At 35.2% G+C, this 15,532-nt stretch overlaps 1 protein-coding gene across 6 annotated transcripts in view; it reads left to right on the forward strand.

Moving 5' to 3' along the window:
• Positions 1 to 15,532, forward strand: part of DHX57 (DExH-box helicase 57) — a 50,404-nt gene that overhangs the window by 22,097 nt on the left and 12,775 nt on the right. For all 6 annotated transcript variants that reach the window (XM_006909656.3, XM_015587571.2, XM_015587570.2 and 3 more), the window contains exons 10-17: positions 839 to 972; positions 1,993 to 2,047; positions 3,549 to 3,754; positions 5,905 to 6,021; positions 8,701 to 8,797; positions 9,599 to 9,772; positions 10,402 to 10,602; positions 12,123 to 12,399. In XM_006909656.3, coding sequence (XP_006909718.1) covers positions 839 to 972; positions 1,993 to 2,047; positions 3,549 to 3,754; positions 5,905 to 6,021; positions 8,701 to 8,797; positions 9,599 to 9,772; positions 10,402 to 10,602; positions 12,123 to 12,399 — 1,261 coding nt within the window. The remainder of the gene's footprint in view (positions 1 to 838; positions 973 to 1,992; positions 2,048 to 3,548; positions 3,755 to 5,904; positions 6,022 to 8,700; positions 8,798 to 9,598; positions 9,773 to 10,401; positions 10,603 to 12,122; positions 12,400 to 15,532) is intronic.

Genomic DNA, 15,532 nt, shown 5'->3' on the forward strand with positions numbered 1-15,532 from the left:
GACTTGAGAGAAGTGTGAGGGAGCTACCTCTATGAATATCTGGGAGAAGCTCATTGCCGGCAGATTAATAACATAAGCAAGGACCTGAGGTTCATGCCTTAAAGGACAGCAAGGAGGACAGTATGACTGGAGCCAAATGAATAAGAGGGAAAGCAGTAGGAAATGTCACATAGGGCCTTGTTAGTGAGGACATCAATAAGAAGTCACCGAAGGATTATAAGCAGAAGGGTAGCACCGTAAGATTTTCATTTGAACAGAATTTTTCAACCACTGTATTGATAACAGATTTCAAGGGGCAAAGGCTGAAGCAGGGAGACCAGTTAGGGTATTGCTATTCTATAGTACATGTCATTCTACCACTTAGGGCTTTTTTCACTAACACTGTCATAGAGATGTTTTCATGTAAGTATTTAGAGCTCTACCTTATTCCTTTATTTTGTCTCACGTTATTCCATAGAATGGATGATATTATAATTAACCATTTCTTGGTTGAGGGGTATTTACGTTGATTTCACTGTTTTGCTGCTACAACCAGTGCCATAACGAAAACCTTTGTATATGCCTCTTTATATATATGTAGATGTCAAGTAGAATTATCAAATGCAATGATAAATCCTATTGGTATTTTGATTGGTACTACACTGAATTTAGTTTGTTTAGGGGAAATCTATATCTCTTTAATATTAAGTCTTCACAGCTAGGCACATGACACATCATTCTGTGAGTGTTATAATTGTTTTCACACAGGTCTTACACATTCCTTGCTCAAAGTATATCAAAAGTTATTCTTTTCATTTATTGAATTTTTTTGATCCTCAGTTTCTTTTATATCCTCTAGTGACTTCTTGCTGCTAGTTTTGAAGGATATTGTGTTGCAGAGACCAACTCTTCAAGTTATTCTGATGAGTGCAACTTTAAATGCTGAGCTCTTTTCAGAATATTTCAGTTCCTGCCCAGTTATTACTATACCAGGTGATTAAAATGCATCATTAAATATGTATTGTTCTAGTAAGCGAATGAAATTATTTTAAAGTTAAATCGAGATATAAATTCATAGATATTTATTCCTTTTTCTAGAGAAGTGATTCGTTTATAACGAAATGATAGCCATATAATGAAATTAATAAAGAGGCAACATTATGTCCATTAGTCGGGCGATTTCTATTTTATACGTGCTGTTCTGAAAAGTCTAGGTTATTAGCATTTCTAGCGTTCCATTGTGTTTAACATCAAAATATGAGCTTATAGTGGTAACCTGTCATAAAGAAAGAAGGTGTATCTGTGTATAGCATATTCGTTCATTGTGGATTCTGCTGAATTTCTGGATATTGGTCCACTCTGGGAGTAAATGAAATTGGATAGTCTGTCTTCTTTTGGTGCTTTCAGTCTCATTATAGGATTAATTTATCACCTTGGGCTTTGGTTTATCCTTCTGCAATTGATTGCCAAGGGATAATTCAGAAGCACTGACTAATGAATAGTAATACTGTTTGTTCTAGTTATAGAGGATATTGACAGTAGATTTAAAGAAGAAATTATATGCTTGATCTAGAATACAGTTGTTGAATATTTAAAAGTTCCCCGTGGGGTAGGAGGGGAGGGCAGGAAAGGCTAAACACCTTTTTTTTAAAAAAGGGTAAAAAAAAGTTTTATTAGCAAGTGATCTCTCCCCCTATACACTTCTATTTTCTTTACTAACTGGAATCTACCTGTTCTAATTTCTATCATCAAAACATTGTTAATGGTGGAGTTTTTTTAATATATATATGCTTTTAAGGCCACAGAACAAATAGTACCTTATTGTGCCAAGCTTTAAGATAATTTTGCTATACAAACTATTTTAAAATAGTTGAACAGGTATTCTGGGCTTTTTATTTTATTTTATTTTATTTATTTTATTTTTTTATTTATTTTATTTTATTTTATTTTTACCACTTCTGTTCGAACAATGCCTCTTTCCCACACTGTGCACTATTTTATTTGTTTTTCCAGGTCGTACATTTCCTGTTGATCAGTTTTTTCTGGAAGACGCAATTGCTGTGACAAGGTAAGGAAGACATTAATTAAGGTTTGGTGAAAGTCTTTGAGAACAGAATTATTATTTGATCTCAAGAGTGCCAGGATACTAATAAATGTGTTAGTTTTTCTTCTAATTTTTCTATTTGAACATTTTATTTCCTCCTTTCCTTCAGCAAATATTTATTATACAAATTATTTGCAATTCGCAGGTGGTATTATGTATTAAGAGTACCAACCCTAGAGCCCTAATTTAAACTATGGTCTCTGGGTAATAATGATGTCTCTCTGTAGCTTCATTGGTAGGGAGTGTTGACAGTAGGGGAGGCTGTGTGTGTGCGGGGGACAAGGAGGTGAAATCTCTGTACCTTCTGCGCAGTATTGCTGTGAACCTAAAACTACTCTAAAAAATAAAGTCTGTTAAAAGAAATGATGAAGGACTAGATTTATGGAGACTTTAACATGAAAAAGAAAGTTTTCATGTTTTCTGATTCTGCAGCCAGACTGCCAGTATTTAAATCCTTCCGCTTACTAACTCTAACATTAGCGAGTAGCTAAATCTTTCTGTGACTCAGTTTTATCACATGTAAAATGGGAATATTAGTAGCTGCTTCACAGCATTGTTATGAGGATTGATTAATTAATTAATACTTGGAATTAATATTTTTAAAGTGCTTTGAACTATGCCTGGCACATAGTGCTTTATAAATGTTAGCTATTATTAAAATCATCATTCTACCCGCAAGGAATTGCAATATAGTTTGAGTGTTAAGACGTCTCTATCATTTCAGTACTGAGTAGAAAATGGTAATGTCTTTCAGGTACAAACAGATTTCTTTCCTTTGAAAGCCCTGCATTCTCTTCCTACTCTTTAACCTTGAAGATTCCTTGCACTGTTTCTTCTCGCTATTAAACTCTTCCTTAGCTCTCTTAGACTCATGTGATTTCTGCAGTCACCTCTGTGCCAGGAACTCCCAGATCAGTATCTTCATTCCTGACCTCTGAGCTCCAGAATGAAAATACCTTGATGTCTGGTACCTTAAACTCAACTCAGAATTTTTCTCCTTCTCCCTGCTCCTTTCATTCTTAATAAGCCTCTCACTCCAATGCTGTATTTGTTTAATGGTACAATATTTTCAAAGTAAAATCTAAAAACAGTGGATCTCTAGTGTGCAATAAACAAACTTTTGGAGCTTATTAGAATTGTTATTTTCTCGACCCTCTTCCACTTCCATTAAATGTGAACCTCTAGGAAAATCATCATCAACTAGTTTATCTGTATTTATTCTCTCACTTTTTCAAATTCACTGCCTCCAGAATTTTCTTAAAACAGAGCCAAAAGCATTCCAGTGTGTTCCTCACCAGAAATAGGGCACAGCCAGCAGAATCCTGAACTGGTGGACGAATAGCACATGAATTCAGCAGAAAGAGAACAGTTTTCTCCTGAATGAACACATAAAAATAGATGAATATTTTTGTTCACCAAAAGACCCACATACACACACACACATCCCTTTGTCTTCCTTCCTCAGGTATGTGTTACAGGATGGGAGCCCATATACGCGCTCCATGAAACAGATGTCAAAGGAGAAGCTTAAAGCAAGGCGCAACAGAACTGCATTTGAAGAAGTGGAAGAAGACCTGAGGCTTTCCCTTCACCTTCAGGATCAGGATTATGTCAGAGATGCAGTGCCTGATCAACAATTGGATTTTAAGCAGCTCCTGGCCCGCTATAAAGGTAATGTGCTTCCTGGGGAATATTACAGGTATGCCAAAGATAACTACAGTTGATCCTTGAACAACATGAGTTTGAACTGTGTGAGTCCCCTTATAAACAGATTTTTAGAAATAAATACTATAAATGTTTTTTCTCTTATGATTTTCTGAATAACGTCTTCTTTCTTCTAGCTTACTTTATTATAAGAATACAATATGTAATACATTCCTTCTTGGTACAGTGTATCAGGAGGCACGTGATGCTGGTTTGTCCTGTCATTGGTGCGTTAACTTTGATCACGTTGTTAAGGTGATATCAGCTAGGTTTCTCCTCTGTGTAGTTACCATTTATTTCCTTTATAATTATTAAGTCAGTTGTCAAGAGATATTTGAGACTATTTAAATATCCTATAATATCAAAATTCACCCGCTAGTTTTAGCATTATTCATGGGATTTTCAAACAACATTTTTTGAGGGACCACCCTGTGCTAACCATTTTTGTATACATTGTTAGGGGCTCCCTCCTCCCATGCCAGACCCCACTCAGCTATTCTTTGTTCCTAGATAGTCTTCTATATGTATAAGCTGAGTTGAACCCACAAAAACCTCAAGATTACTACTTTTGCTTTCTTCCTTAAAGCCTAAACCAGAGATAGGTCTCAGCTGCTTTTCCTCCTCTCTTTTTCCTGGACTGCCACCCCAACTCCTCTTAGTCCTTCCCCCGAAAAAGTGTTTACTCTTCAAGGAGTAAAGACCCCCATTCCCCTGTTACTCTTTCATAGAGAAGCCAGTGAGTTTTCCTTTTTCCCTTTCCACCAAATACTGTATTCCCAGTCCTGCATAGGAAATGGTAATCTTCAAGGAATTAGGGTGTTAGAAATTAGAAAAGTATGTTCGGTAACAGAGGTTGCCGAAGTTCAGAAAGCACTTTTGAGAATTCCTTTCTAAGGAAGGAGGTTGGCAGATTTGAGGTCAGAAAACCTGTCTCTGCCACTGGCTTCTGTATGATGCTGAGCTGATCGCTTAGCTTCTCTTAGCCTCCCTTGCCTTGTAAAAAAAAGACTTGATATAATTGCTCACAGCACTCTTTCACTATTCAGAAAATTAAAGAATGTTCCCAAGCTCAATTTAAAAAAATTTTTTTAATGATTTTCACTTCCTTTCCTCTTTTTTAGTTAGTTGATCCTTTCTTCTTTTTGAAAAGTCTGGCTCTTTGGAACCTTGACAAAAGTGATTCCTTTTAACCTTCCACACCCAACCACACCCATATTCGTGTATCTTGTTTCTTCCTTTCTTTTGTTTTTGACCAACATAGGGTTTGCTCTGCCAGAGAAACATTGTTTAGAAACTACTTTGGCTCCTCTTCAGACTTTTCAGCGTTAATACCGGAAGCTTCCCTTCTTTGATACCAACTACAGTTATTTTGTGCCAGTCAAGCTATATTTAGAGTGATGGACTATTAAGAGGACCCAGGAAGAAAGGACAACAGTCTTTAGAGAATTGGTCTCACCAAGAATGTGCTATATGTTTTTCAAAGAACTAGAGCTTATAATACAACCCAAAAAACAGTATATTTTATTAGGCCTCAGGTAAATTAGAAGGAAATTGTAGACCCTTAACCCAAAAGTCTAGGGATAGACTTCAGTGGTTTTGGTGAAGCCATTAAAATCACATGTATTTTTTCAGGGAGGATCTATACCTTTTATCATTTTCTCAAACAAATCTAAAGGTTAAGAGTCACTGTTGTTAAGATGCTGGTGAACGTTCTGGTCTCTGCCCATTGATTTCCGTGGGTTCCAGTTACCTGAACTTGCAAATCTGATTTGACTCATGACTCGACTGAATATGGAAGGGGTTTCTAAAATGTATTTGACTGAATTTTATTTCTAAGACTGAAATCGTCAATGACTATGTGATGGATAAAAGAGGGGGAAAAAAGAAGAGAAAAGTGGCCTATTGGGGCCTTCCCAGGAGGGTCGTTGTTCAAGTAAAAAGTAGTTCTAGTAAGCATGTATTTTCTGAGAGATTGAAAGAAAAAAGTTCATTTCAGTACATTAAATGCGAACATCTATGTTACTAAATCACATCAAGAAACTCACCTAGTTTACAGGTGAGTTTATATCTTCTTCAATAAGGTTTAATTATCCTTCTGATTTTTTCCTTTCTTTCAGGGGTTAGCAAATCAGTCATCAAAACAATGTCCATCATGGATTTTGAAAAGGTTAATCTTGAATTAATAGAGGCCTTGTTAGAATGGATTGTAGATGGAAAGCACTCCTACCCTCCAGGTAACAGCTTCTTGTCTTCATTTACGTGTGAGATGGCGAAAGGGAAGGAGGAGCTTACTCATTGAGACCATGGGCACTGTAGAGACAGCCTCATTTCCTGGAGCCCTCGTCCCCACCCCCACCTTCTACCCCCAGTTCTATGTAAAGTTGCTTATTAAGCTATTGGGGGGAAATTTCACCTTTAGAGGTTCACCCATTGTTTTTGCTTGGCACTCTTGTGCTCCCACCTAGCAAAAAGATGTTGACAATACAAAGTCCAAAAGGAAGAAAGCTGAAAAGAAGGCCTGGCCGGTCCCATATTAAACACCCCATCCCTGGGTAAAGGGAAGCCTCGTAGTGAGTGTTTCCGTCACATGAAGACTCTGTGCATAGAGGCCACAGGGCAGTGGGGTTAGGGGCATAGGCTTTGGAATCTAAACTTCCCAACTCTGCTACTCAAGTACTCTAACCTTGAATAAAGTCCTTATCTTTTTTTCTATGCCTCACTTTCCTTGTTTGTAAAATGAAGACAGTAATAAATCCTCTTAGGTAAAGCTATTTTGAAGATTTAAAAAAAAAACTTATGTAAAGTACTTAGCATATAGTTAATGGCCAGTAGATACTACCCCTAATAATGATAATATAATTATATTTATCATCATTATTATTGTTATTATCACTGTTACTACTACTGCTGTTATGACACAGACCAATGACTGCTTTCCCTTTACTCACTATCTTCCCATCCCAGCGGCCTTCTTAACCTCACTTGCAGTCCCTCATCCCCCAAATGAATGGCCCAGATCGTCTCATAACTGAATCCTTCACATCATTTAGGTTTCTGTCAAATATTTTTACTCCAAAGAAGCCTTCTCTGACTACACTGTTTTCTCGTCCTGCCCCTTACTCTATCATAATATTCAAAACTGATTTCGATTTTTATTATAGAACTTAGCACTATCCAAAATTATAGTTATACTTATTGACAATCTCCTTCAATAGAATGTAAGCTCCTTAAGAATAACGTTTCTTGTGCACCCCCGTATTCCTCAGACCCTAGAACAGTGCCTGGAATATTTAGATATAGAGTAGATAGATGTTGCATGAACAGATGCAGCCAATGCTGAGTGATCGTTAAGTTGAATAATAGATCAAACAATTACATGATGTGCTCATTACACAAAGCTTAAGAGAAATGAGAATGGATGCCTTCCTCTGCTTAGACTTTAATCATTATATGATATTTTCTAAAGAGACATGCAAGCCACATGAAAATATTAAATTGCCTTGTTTCTCATCTCTTGGCAAGTAGCTAATATCGGCTAATACATTATCATTGGACCGAATATCTTGTTTCATCCTCAAGGAAAAGACTGTTATTAGAAAAAGAAATCAAGCATAACAGACAAAAAGAAATGTTAGAAAATTACTTGAATTCAAAGCCAAATAGATGTAGTGATTAAGGAGTCAGTGATATATTTGTGAATATTAAAGCTATCCCTGATACAGATGGCCAAGCAAACCATGAGGGCAGAACAGATCAGAAAGCACACAAAAATATAAACAAAATATTTTCTTGCATCCGTATAGATTATTGTACCACTCTTAAACCTTGTGGTTATTTTAGTAGGGAGTAACACATAGTATGTAATGGAAAGCGCATGGATCTGATGCCAGAAACCCTAGATTTTTGCCCGGACTCCACTCTCATTAACTCTGTGACCTGGCCAAGTTACCAAGTAACTTTAAGGGTACTAATAACCTTCTTTATAGGTGGCTGCAAGGATCAAATGAGATAATATATGTGGACATGTTTTGTGTACTGTGAAGTGTTAATACCAACAGTAAAAGATATCTTTTCCTCTCTTACCTCAGAGTTCCATTTTTGTAATAATTTAGATTCCTTATTTATTTGGTAGAGAGAATAACTGTGATCAATAATAGGTCATGAGTTTCTTGTGGACAGATCTTTTTTTTATATTCCATTGCACCTAACACAGAGGCGACACAGGCACCCAATAAATATTTGTGAGTTTAAAGGAGGGGCTAGTGAAAATGGTATCAATTTCCTCTCTGAATAAAGCACAAAAGAAGGTGACTTGCTGAGTGATCATTCTTGGTATAGAAATACACTATAATCAGTTATCACTGCCTGTTTTCTTTAATGTAAAATTTAAAAGCCCATAAAGCATAAATATGGCCTGGTTAGTTAATGTGCTGCTTCTTCAACATACATCTGAATTTAGGTTACCAGGTCGGCCGGCCAATTATAGCTTCTTTGTCTCATTTCCAGTAAAATGTTTATGGATTTTTTTTTCCTAGTAATAAAAGAGTCTTCCTATCTTATAAGATTAGAAGGATAATTCTTCCTATAAAAACAGACTGTCAGTGCCCAGCGTATTAAAATATATTTAAAGAGCCTTGCTAATGACTCTTGTATAAACTTAAGTCATTATATTTTCCAAACTTCAGTTTTTCCTTTTGTGGAAAGGTAATAATACCCCATTCATTTTGTAGTTATTAAGTCAGAAAATGCATTTTAAAAGTTCGTTATCTATTAAAGCCTTGGGACTTTACAAAGAAAAGTGACAGTGAAAAATCTCAGATCATTACATTTTTTCATTTAAAATAGCATTATAATCTATGTTAGTTTTTCATTTTTTGCACTTATCAAAGTGATTTTTTTTTTTATATACCCAGGTGCTATACTTGTATTTTTACCAGGACTAGCAGAAATCAAAATGCTTTATGAACAGCTACAGTCTAATTCTCTTTTCAACAACAGACGTTCTTATCGGTAAGTTGATTGGTTTCTATATCCTCAGTCAACTATTGCAGTTATACTCGAAGATGAGTAACCAGAAAGGTCTCTTTCACAGTCATCATCCTCTTTAGACCCTGGTGTCACTTCTCAAGAATATGTTTGTATACGCCAGCTGGGAAATAGACAAACTTATTCATTCCAGGAAATCAATCATTCCCATTCCATTAAATAAAAATATTTCTCTTTACTTAGCATAGTGACTCAGCAAAATTATATGTAATTTCACTTGCCAGATACGGGAGATAGGAGAAACCAGTATTAGTAACAACAAGGAAATTCTATCATTTTGAGAAAAAATAATTTTCAACAGTTCCTATTCTGGTAGCAAGACCATTGGGTGTGTCTTTATATCTAAGGGAACAACTACTTAACAGATGAACACTCTTAGAAATATAAGAATGAAATTTTTTAGTATACATCACAGTCTCTGCCTCTTTCTGTGGATTTAAAGGTAGAGAAAAAACGATATTTTGCTGGTTATTATGTTCTAGACCTGTTACTTGTAGAATATCAACTATTTAGTACTCTTGATTATTTGTTACTGAATTACACTCCATTTTTTCTCAAGTCGATGCAAGGTTTTTAGTTCATAGAACTGAGTAAATATTTTGTAAGGATCAGAAAGAACATTCCCATTTGGAAGAGCTGGGCCCTGAGGACAGATTGTAGAGAAACAGCTTGATGTGATATTATTAGTTTTAATAGAAATTCACCCAGTATAATCCAATTTCAGTGTTTTATGTTAGAATACTAAATGCTTTTATTTCCTTTCAGATGTGTTGTTCACCCACTTCATTCATCTTTATCCAGTGAAGAGCAGCAGGCTGTGTTTGTAAAACCTCCTATAGGTGTAACTAAGATTATAATTTCCACCAATATTGCTGAGACATCCATAACCATTGATGATGTTGTCTATGTCATCGATTCTGGGAAAATGAAAGAAAAGAGGTATTCTCCTTTGGCAATATAAGAGAGGGCTAAAGATGCCTCATTTAGAGTCACACAACTATTAATGGCTAATGCTATTAAACTACATAGATTACTGTTTGAAAAACTCTTTGTGGCTATATGAGTGGTTCTGTAGCCAGACCATAATCTTAAAGTCAAATGGAGATGAAAAGTTTAAGGTTTTATCTTGGAAGTAATTAGTTATTCTTCCTCTCTCTTTTTTTCATATGCTTTCTTTACATGTGCTCAAATGAAAAAGAGTTGATATGGGAGGTGACGGACATGTTAGTTTGATCATGTTAATCATTTCATAATGTATACATATATCAAAGCATTACATTGTACAAAACATCACCTTAAATACATACCATTTGTATTTGTCGAAAATAAATAAAAATGAAAAAGAATTAAAAAAGTAAAAGAGATAAATAAAGAAACTATATGTAGACGCATTTCATACCATTTTAATCAGCACTAGCTGCTCCCACCAGGGTCTCAGATGTCCCAGAACACACAGGACACTGTGTCCTTGTACAGAAGTAAGGTGATCTGTTCTGTCCATGCTGAGTGGAGTCTTGGCCATATTTTTATAAAATATTTCTTTTTTACAATTTTCTTTTTCTTTATAGATACGATGCCAGCAAAGGGATGGAAAGTCTAGAGGACACTTTTGTTTCTCAAGCTAATGCCCTTCAAAGAAAAGGTCGAGCAGGCCGTGTTGCATCTGGGGTCTGCTTTCACTTATTCACTAGCCATCACTTCAATCACCAGCTTTTAAAGCAGCAACTCCCAGAAATACAAAGAGTGCCATTGGAGCAGCTATGTCTCAGGTACATCTTGATCTTTTGTTCTGCTTCCAAAAAGTCTAGATGTTTCTCACCCTAAGTTCCATGTTTTCTTTTTCGTAGTAGGACCTGTTTTGCTAAGAGTGGACATGGATGAACTCATTCATTTGCAAAGCGAGAGCTCTTCATTGTTGCCTTTACCATTCCTTTTAACTTTCTGCTCATAAAGATCTCTTACATTGCAGAGGATGGCCCTAAAGTAGAGCTTAAGATACATTCGTAAGTCCGAGAAGTAATCTAACTGCTGGGTACCACTAATATTAAATCATCATAGGGAAAAAATGTAGGGCCTCATTATCAGTTAGAGCAATGTGAACAAAAACAACTTGAAAACACCATTATCTCCCTAATGAACAAACAATAAATATCATAAAATAGAACTTAATGAATGAATGATAAAACTCAGTGTTATTGAAGCTGGGGAACCTATGGTTCAACCTTTCTTAAAAGTTGCTTGGCATTATATAAGAACTCTAAAACTATCCATGCCTTTGATCCACATCACTTTGAAGGGAGTATGTCCATAAAATAATAACCCAAAGGAAAACAAGTTACTTGTACAAAGATGTTTTAGCTCTACATTTATCTAGCAGGTTTATTTTGAGAGCCTCCCATTTGCCAAGGGTTGGGCTAAGCACTAGGGATACTGCAAGGTAGAAGACACAGTCCCTGCTTTTGGGTGTCCATGGTCAGGTCTTAAGAAATTGGGCAAGCAGGTGCCTTGAACTAAGGTAGGAACAGTGTAAATGAAGAAGAGTGAAGGGATTTGAGAGCGCTCTAGAAGTCAACTGACCCATTCGGAAGAATGAGAAGAGGGGGAAATGTAATCTGTGTAGCACATATGATTTAAAAACTATTCAAGTACAGCAGTGGGAAAATAGGTAAATTATACAGATCAACGTAGTTCTTTTTTTTTTTTCATTCAAAATTTAAGTAAGTAGATAACTATCAATACATGTATTAAAGTAAAACATCTGAGTGATGTTTTACTAAGTGGAAAAAAGCTAGGTACCAAATATGTATAGATTAGTAAATACATAAAATTGTATGTTTATAGGTTCATAGCTTTAAAAGGAAATATAAGTGAAATAAATTTTATATATATTAGAGTTTTGTGAAAATTGCTTAAGTTCATAATTTAAAACAGTAACTTTCATAAATAATTATGCAATTTTAGATGTGAGAAAGAAAGTAAATGGATCATTTGAATTTAATTTTATGATTTGAACCCACTATTATGGAAGAAGCATTTTGAAAGTTTATAGAGAGAATTTTATTTCAGAATCTGAAATTTCAGAATCTGAAAGCGTTTCTGCAAATTATTGCTGGAGAACTAGAAGAAATAAAGTATATTAAAATTTTTTTTAAAACTAATATTTTCTCGTTTATGAAAGTATATATCTGGGAAATTAAAAATTATTTTCATTCAAGAAAGAAACTTACCCCTTGGTGTCAGCCCACCAGAAATAAAATTAACAAATTACTATTTTGTTTTCTTTTCCCAGAATTAAAATTTTAGAAATGTTTAGCACTCATAACCTTCAATCTGTGTTCTCTCGGCTCATCGAACCACCGCACCCTGATTCTCTCCGTGCCTCAAAAATACGATTACGAGACTTGGGAGCATTAACTCCAGATGAAAAACTGACCCCCCTAGGGTATCACTTGGCCTCTCTGCCCGTAGATGTGAGAATCGGCAAACTGATGCTGTTTGGGTCCATCTTCCGCTGTTTGGACCCTGCTCTCACCATTGCTGCCAGTTTGGCTTTCAAGTCTCCTTTTGTAAGTAAAAAACAGTCACCTAAGCGAGAGTCCATAGTCTAAGGGGGCTATGGGGACTTCAGAGGTATGTGAGCCCCCTAAAATTTTCTTATATGTGAGTTTTTCAGGGCAAAATGTGTATAACTTTTATCTGATCCTCAAAGAAATCCATGCCCCAAATAAAGTTTAAGAACTAGAGACCCAACTTAGTAAAATAATCTAAATGTGCTTTTTATTATGTCTGCTGTACTCGCTCAATGTAGAAAAATCAGAAAATGCAACCAAGCCAAAAGCTACCCTTGCATGATTTTAAAAGTCAGTAAATATATCAGGCCACTTTTTAAAACAGTTTTATTGAAATATGTCATCCAAAGTGTGCAGTTCAATAGTTTTTATTTAACACTGTGTAATCATCACCATAGTTTCAGAACATTTTTATCATCTCATGAATAAACCCCTTAGCTATCGCTCCCTGTTCCCCTCCAACCCCCGTCTGCTCCAGCTAGGCAGCCACCAGTCAACTTTCAGTCTTTATAGATTTGCCTTTTCTGGACATTTCATGTTAATGAAATAAGATAATATATAGTCTTTTGTGACTGGTTTCTTCATTTAGCATAATGCCTTTAAGTTTCGTCTGTTTTATAGCATTTATCAGTACTTCATTCCTTTTGTGGCCAAATAATATTCCTTCATACAGATATACCACGTTATGTTTATGCATTCAGCTCTTGATGGACATTTGAGATTGTTTTTGCCTTTGACTATAAATATTCATGTACAAGGTTTTATATGGAGTTAAACTACTGGGTCTAATGGTGACTCTGTATTAACTTTGAGGAACTCCTAGACTCTTCCAGGGTGGCTGCATGTTGTATTCCACCAGCCTTTTATCAGAGTTGCAATTTCTCTGCATCCATACCAATCAGTGCTTGTTATTATCTGACATTTTTATTATATCCATCCCGGGAGTGTGAATTTATGGTTTTAATTTCTATTTCCCTCATGGCTAATGACATTAAGTACCTTTTAATTTACTATGTCTCCTTTCAAGAAATATCTACTCAGATCCTTTGCCCATTTTTTATTTGGGTTATTTGTCATTTTATTATTGAGTTGTATGAGTTCATTATATATTCTGGATACAAGACCCTTATCGGATAAATGATTTGCAATGATGTTTTTTTCTAAGAGTTTTATAGTTTTAGCTCTTACATTAGGATCTTTGGTCCATTTTATATGTGGTATGAAGTAAGAGTCCAGCTTTATTATTTGCATATGACTATCCAGTTGTCCCAGCTACATTGGTTGAAAAGACTATTTTTTCCTCATTGAATGGTCTTGGCACGCTTGTCAAAAATCAATTGACCATAAATTTATGGGTTTATTTCTGGACTCCGTTCTGTTCCAGTGAATAACACACTGTTTTGATTACTCTAGTTTTGTAGTAAGTTTTGAAATCAGGAAGTGTGAGTCCTCCAACTTTGTCCTTTTTGTTATTTTGTTGAGAATTTTTACATCCATATTCCTAAGAGATATTACTCTGTAGTTTTGTTTTGTGTTTTTTTTTTTTTCCCTTATGATGTCTTTGGCTTTGGCCACACAGAATGATTCGGGAAGTGTTCTCTCCTATTTTTTTTTTTTAATAATTTGTGAGGAGTTAGTATTAATTCTTTAAATGTTTAGTAGAATTCAATGGTGAAGCCACCTAGGCTTTTCTTTGGTAGTTTTTTGATAACTAATTCAGTCTCTTCACTTGTTATAGGTCTATTCAGATTGTCTTTCTTTTTGAGTCAGTTTTGATAGTTTGCATTTCTCTAGGAATTTGTCCATTTCATCTAAGTTATCTAATTTATTAACATACAGTTGTTCATAGTATTCCTTTTTAGTCCTTTTTATTTCTGAGAGATTGGTACTAATGTCCCCTCTTTCATTTCTGATTCTAGTGATTTGAGCCTTCTCCCTTTTTTTCTTGGTCAGTTTAGCTAAAGGTTGTCAATTTTGCCGATTTTTCCAGAAAACCAGCCTTTGGTTTAATTGATTTCCCCTATTTTTCTATTATCTTTTTTACTAATTTCTGATCTTTTTTATTTCCTTCCTTCTGTTCACTTTAGGTTTAGTGTGCTTTTCTTTTTCCAGTGTCTTAAAGTGTAAAGTTAGGGTATTGATTTGAGATCTTTTCTTCTTTTTTAATATAAGTAGTTACAGCTATAAGTTCTCCTCTAATGACTGCTTTAGCAGCGTTCTGTAAGTTTTGGTGTCTTTTAACTTCATTTTCATTCATCTCAAGTATTTTCTGATTTCCCATTTTAGTTCTTCTGTGACCCATTGGTTATTTAGGCATGTTTTCTTTAATTTCCACATACTTGTGAATTTCCCAATTTTTAATCTATTAATGATTTCTAATTTCATTTTATTGTGGTTGGAGAACATATTTATATTATTTCAGTCCTTTAAAACTTACTGAACTTTGATTTATGGCCAAGTCTATTCTGCAGAGTATTTTATGTGGTCTTGAGGAAAATAGATATTCTGTTGGGTAGAATGTCACTCTGCCTTTATTTTCACCATGGCTTATCTTAGAGAGGAGAATAGATGGATGTAATCATTTTCTTCAGTTTTAATATTATATTTCATGGAATTGTAAACACATAGAGGTGCAAAAAGATCTCAGCCCCCTCATTTAACAACAAATGACAAAATCAGGGACCAGAATAGGTGATGTAGCTTGCTGCGGGTTGTAATAGTCAGTATTGTTGTGAGTAGGACCTCTGTCTAAAATCATCTAAACAAACACCTTGCTGACTGTTTTGTTTTATTGGAATATAGAAATATTAGAAATATCAATGTTCATTAGAAATATTGATGTCATCCTTAGCCTAAACTGAACACTTGTCCTTTGCTGGGTTTGTAAACAAAATATAATCTCCCAAATGTAATAGTTTTGCCACTGGCCTTCTTAAAAAGGAAGGTGTTACTATAAAGGTGTTTAAATATATAAAAATTAGAGAGAAGCACCATAGTTGGTTTAAAATGGTTTTCAAGGGTGTAATAGCTAGGGCCTTGCTTCATCTTGCTATGAGGAGCTACTGTAGCTCATGCTGGTGCCTGTAGTACCTGGGTGTTTTGGGCCAGAGGAAGAACTGCAAATTAAGTT

Source organism: Pteropus alecto, unplaced genomic scaffold (assembly GCF_000325575.1).
Source record: "Pteropus alecto unplaced genomic scaffold, ASM32557v1 scaffold131, whole genome shotgun sequence".
Taxonomy (NCBI): Eukaryota; Metazoa; Chordata; class Mammalia; order Chiroptera; family Pteropodidae; genus Pteropus; species Pteropus alecto.